The following is a 5,469-nucleotide window of genomic DNA, read 5'->3' as shown; positions in this document are numbered from 1 at the left end:
TTGTATTAAATTAGAAGTACAGTATGACATAAAACACAATGTTTATCAGAGACTAAAAATACCCTTCACTGTTCTTTTAGGAATACAGAGGAAATCCTTCATGGACACATCCCATAGGAAAAGCATCTCTAACTACCAGGTCACTCCCATTCCCACTTGGCATTCGGAAAACTCTTGGATATCAAAGACATAATTGTCTTTCTACTATTAGCAAAATGCTACTTCTCTCATTGACTCTAATGCACTCGGCTTCATCTTCCATTTCCAGTGTGCAGAGTTAACTGGAAATATTACATTAGTGACTTGTAGCATCTCTTTACTTTTTCAACATTGACAATAATCAGAAATGTTTCCTGAGCAGCAAATCAGCATATTAGAATGATTTCTGAAGGATCATGTGACACTGAAGACTGGAGTAATGATGCTAAAAATGCAGCTTTGCATCACAGGAATAAATTACATTTTACAATATATTACAATAAAAAACAGTTCTTTGAAACTATAATAATATTTCACAATATTACTGATTTTACTGTATTTTTGATCAAATAAATGCAGCCTTGGTGAGCAGAAGAAAACTTTTTCAAAAACATTCAACCTTTTGAACGGTAGTTTTATTTACAAGTAGTGCAGGAAGTTGCTCCAGGAATCTGAACAGACTCACCGCCCTCTGTGGTGTTGCTCTGGACCCAGGCGCTGGGCGGGGACGACCCGATCTCATTGGTGCAGGACACGCTCATGTTGTACCAGGTCATGGCCTTGAGGTTGCTGATTTCATACTGGAACGGAGGCACGCGTGTGGGGTGTGCGGCAGTGGGGCTTCCTGGCTCCAAAAGCTCTCGCACCTGGAACAGATGAAGGATAACACATTTATTATTTGTTCTAAAAATGACAATCATCATTCAATCAAAGCTTTTAGTGGTGTTTCTTCAAATTTAGAAGGTGTGCTGTTACTTTACCAAGTGATCAGAATTAGGATCAACCTGGTGGATGTTAAAATGGGTGCAGAATCTTATACTGAAGGGTCATATCCATTCTGAACTGAACTATGTTCTTCAGAGGTTTCATCACAATTCAGTAGCCTTGTACAAGCAATGTTCATTCTTTTGTCCTTCTTACTGTGATGGAGCATGTGCTGAGAGGAGAGAAGCCGTCGTGTCCCGGTGTCCAGCTTATGACGAGTTTGTTGGCCTCACGTTTTACTACTGTGACCTTTGACACTTTGTCAGGAAGCTCTAAAAAAAATATTAAAAATCTTTTACTTTTTGTTTTACTGAAATGAAATGGAAGTATAAATATTAGATGAAGAACTTAGGCTTAAAAAAAACTTGAAAAATTAGAAAAGTCTTCTTGACAACTAACTGAAATAAAAAAGTACTAAAATTACTACAACTAAAAAAAATTTAAATTAAAGTTAAATGGAAACAAAAAAAAACCCTAATAAAAATGACAAAAGAAAAGTGACTAAAATTTAAATGAAAATTGAAAATGTAAAAAAAGAAAATGTATAATATAATATAATACAATACAATACAATATAATATATGATATAATTACACTAAAATTACACACTGTTCTCAGATTGGCTTTACCTTTGATATTGATGTGAGCTTCTTTAGATACTGTGAGGCCTTTCTCATTGTGAGCTTCACAGCTGTACTGAGTGAGTGCATCAACACCTGCACAGAACAAAAATTAAAACATTTAGCTCACTTTAATATGCAGATACTAAAAGTACTGTCTGCGCTTTTTTTGGACTTTCTGAAGAATGAAAGACTGCTTTCAAACATTCATCTGACTTGTTTGACTGGCCCAACATGTGAATTTCTATAGCTCAACCAATAGTGTTAAATTTGGGGAGGAACAACCCGTTTGGCTGAACAATGAAAAATGGGAGCCTGTTTGGGAAGAATCAGTGGTGCTTGCAAACTATTATTTTTAATATTACTGATAGTTTTATACACTAATGTTCAAAAATTTAGGGACAGTGTATTTTCTTTAAAAAAATCAACACTTTTAATCAGCAAGGATGCACTTAATTGTTTTCGATTTCAAATAAAATAAAAATATGAAGCAGCACAACTGTTTTCAACATTGATAATAATCAGAACTGTCTCTTGAGCAGCAAATCAGCATATTAGAATGATTTCTGAAGAATCATGTGACACTGAAGACTGGAGTAATGATGCTGAAAATTCAGCTTTGATCACAGAAATAAATTACATTTTCAAATATATTCAAATAGAAAACAGCTATTTTAAATTGTACAAATATTACTGTTTGTTACTGTATATTTGAACAAATAAATGCAGTCTTGGTGGACATAAGAGACTTCTTTCAAAAAGATCATACCACACAAACACTAACAAATCTGGAAACCATCCAGATCCAAACCATCTTGGCTGTGAGTAACTGTAAATACTGTATATATTATTAAATCCATTTGGATGGGCACTCGAGTTAGTGCTTTTCAATGCTTTACTCATCGAACACAATAATGCTTTTAAATGATCTTTTGGGGGGCACATTCTCAACTAAAATTGATGTGTGATTAAATAGATCTAGAATTTGATTAATTATCATCTAGTGGCTACATCACGGTGTTACAGAGGATTCTGAATATGAACGGGCCTCCTCAAATTAATAATTTTACATGTGTTTATGTATTTTTGTATCTTGGATTGACTCTATTGTATACAGGTAGAGGAAGATAAGTTTAGCTAGAATCCTAGTAGTATCCCTGGAACATACTTTAAAATACAACCTGGCAAATAGGATTTTTAAGGATTAGAATTTATTTACAACAATTAATGAAATTACTCCAGACTTGACTCTGAATCCAGCTTAAAGACCCATGTCTGGGTCGAGCACATGCAGAACCGCGCAACTTTCACCGCCAGCGTGTGGCACAGTCTTTCAGTGCCACTCCATGCCAACACTCCAGTCCCACTCTGACAAAAGCGCAACCATAATATCCCTTTTGTGCAAGTGCATTTCAGAGCCGCTGTCACAAAGGACACATTGCTTCCCCCAATGGAGCTGACAGGAAGCTGCTTGTTTGGTTGTTGACATGCTTCTTAGTATCAAATGTGTCTATCTCTGACTGTCAGTGGGACAGATCGTGCCTCCGTTTTCAAGCGACTGAACTATGCTAATGAAACAGCATCTGTAAAAAGATACAAACATAATGGATTCAATGTAGGAATGATTACGGGTTCAGTCTAGACATGGGAAAGAAAGGTTTCTTGAATATAAACTTTCCTAAATCATACCTAATTTGCTGAAACCAACTCACAGGGATGTTTTCTTCACTGGTTTGCACTCTATCTGCCATGTGCTGCTTTATATATATTTTTTTTTAAATGATTTTTTTTTTTTTTACATTTGACCTTATTTCTATATTTGTATAGTTGTATTTTATATTTAATCTGTATCTATCTGTATTTATGTTCTACTGTTAGTGTTACCTGTATGCACCAAGGGTCTGAGAGTAACGCAATTTCAATTCTCTGTGTGTATGTGCTGTACATGTGGAAGAATTGACAATAAAGCAGACTTGACGACTTGACTTGACTTAATTATTCTTGAGGTAGACCTCCTTTCAGAAGACAAGAAGACTTTTTCTGCCTCTTACCCAGAAAAGATTTAGTTAAAAAGCAATGTACAACATTCAAATATATTTTAAATAAACCACCCATTTGAAACTAATTAATCACAAAGAGTTGCCATATGACCATGGTTTGAACTTTGAAATAAACTATTTCAGGCTGAAACTGCACAGAAACATTGTGAGCCAAAGCCCAGCTCGGAAAAGGAATGTTTTGCGATGTTAAATTCTAATTTTTAGCTTTAGTTCATCAGAAAAATGACTGATCATTTGACTCCATACAAATGGAGTCTCTCCAAACTCCTTTTCATGAATCAAACTGACTAAATTTAGAAGATTTACAAAAAAAAAAGCTACAAAAAGAAGCTGACTTTTGGTTACAAATAAACATGCATGCAGGCTGGACAGACTGTACGTCTGTACAGGTGCCAGGAAGTATACGCTACATTTCTGATGGCCTGTAATTATCGGGTTTTGAGAACAGCCGTGATAGCAGGCCCTGCATATGGATGCAACAGAATCTGAGATTGCTCTGGCATAGTGTTTACTATAGCGCTAACAAACAATGATTTTAAGCAATGTTTTTATGTACCATGGTAACTCCAACATTTACAGTATTCTGGATTACCAAGTAAATAGAAAGGTATAAACTGCCAAACAACATCCCAGCAGCTAGGGCTGCATGATTAATCATAATAACTAAAAAATGTTCTACTTGTCTGTGTCAGCCGCACCACACAGATACGTTTTCTACGTTTATTTACACTTTGATTTGAACGAAAACAGCGTATCCGTGTGGTGCGGCTGACACAGAACAGCATACGCAGTTTGCGTTCAGTGCATACTCTCCAAAATGGCACTACGGTGACGCGGAGGAGACGAATTGTTGAATAAAGTCATTATTTTTGTTTTCTTTGCGTACAAAAAGTATTCTCGTCGCTTCATAAAATTCAGATTGAACCACTGATGGCAGATGGACTATTTTGACGATGACTTTCATACTTTTCTGGGCCTTGACAGTGTTATTTACTTGGCAGTCAGTGGGACAGTCACAAGCCTCCCGGTTTTCATCCAAAATATCTTAAATTGTGTTCCGAAGACGAACGAAGTTTTTACGGTTTTGGAACGACATGGGGGTAAGTGATTAATGACAATTTTCATTTTGGGGTGGAGTAACCCTTTAAATAAATATATGTGGAGCGTGTTTCAATGTGTGCTTTTACTCGAGAGCAGCTCATGATCTGGTGTTTACAGAGTCACAGAGTGGCTTGAGTCACAGTAAATGCTGCTCCACACAAACTTACATCTGCATCTGCTCTGAGTTTGGGTTGCTTACAGTATAACGTGCATTTGAAAATGCAACATGCACCAACCATCTTGCCAAACTTGTAATGAGATGCCCTCATAAACCAGCTGTTGAAAACAAGAAAGTAGCTTTAAGAGCTCCCTGCAGTTTTCTGTGAAAATAAAAGCTTGATGGTTTAACGTTTGAAAATGAAGAAATTAAGAGAGCCATAAACATCAATATTGTAATTTTACAGATGTACTGTAAAATAGGCTTGCCACGATAGACGGTGCTGACGCCTGACGGTGATACCGTTGTTAAGCCGCAACACCGGTTACATCACTTGCCCACCGCGGCACCGACCCCCACCGTCATTTAGATTTTTTTATAGTAATAAAAATAATTTAGTTCAGTAAAAGAACAGACACTACAATTAAAAACTGAACGCGGCTGCTCAATGCAGCGTGCCGAACGACAGTCACATCACAGATCAGATTTCATTTCTCCAGTGAGGAGAGTGAGTCCAGCTGACTGACAAGAAGAGTGAGGTGAGACAGACAAGACGATGGCGGATGAT

General features: G+C 36.7%; 1 protein-coding gene across 1 annotated transcript in view; it reads right to left on the bottom strand.

The window, feature by feature from the left end:
- The window catches only part of LOC107688548 (tyrosine-protein kinase Mer-like), a 33,957-nt gene that overhangs the window by 15,017 nt on the left and 13,471 nt on the right, over positions 1-5,469 (bottom strand). Inside the window, exons 4-6 of the mRNA XM_016486281.1 lie at positions 1,593-1,679; positions 1,120-1,235; positions 665-845 (exon numbers count right to left, since the gene is read on the bottom strand). Coding sequence (XP_016341767.1) covers positions 665-845; positions 1,120-1,235; positions 1,593-1,679 — 384 coding nt within the window. The remainder of the gene's footprint in view (positions 1-664; positions 846-1,119; positions 1,236-1,592; positions 1,680-5,469) is intronic.

The sequence above is a fragment of the Sinocyclocheilus anshuiensis genome, unplaced genomic scaffold (assembly GCF_001515605.1).
Source record: "Sinocyclocheilus anshuiensis isolate Anshui unplaced genomic scaffold, SAMN03320099.WGS_v1.1 scaffold265, whole genome shotgun sequence".
Taxonomy (NCBI): Eukaryota; Metazoa; Chordata; class Actinopteri; order Cypriniformes; family Cyprinidae; genus Sinocyclocheilus; species Sinocyclocheilus anshuiensis.
This window is presented reverse-complemented; position numbering and strand designations above follow the sequence as displayed.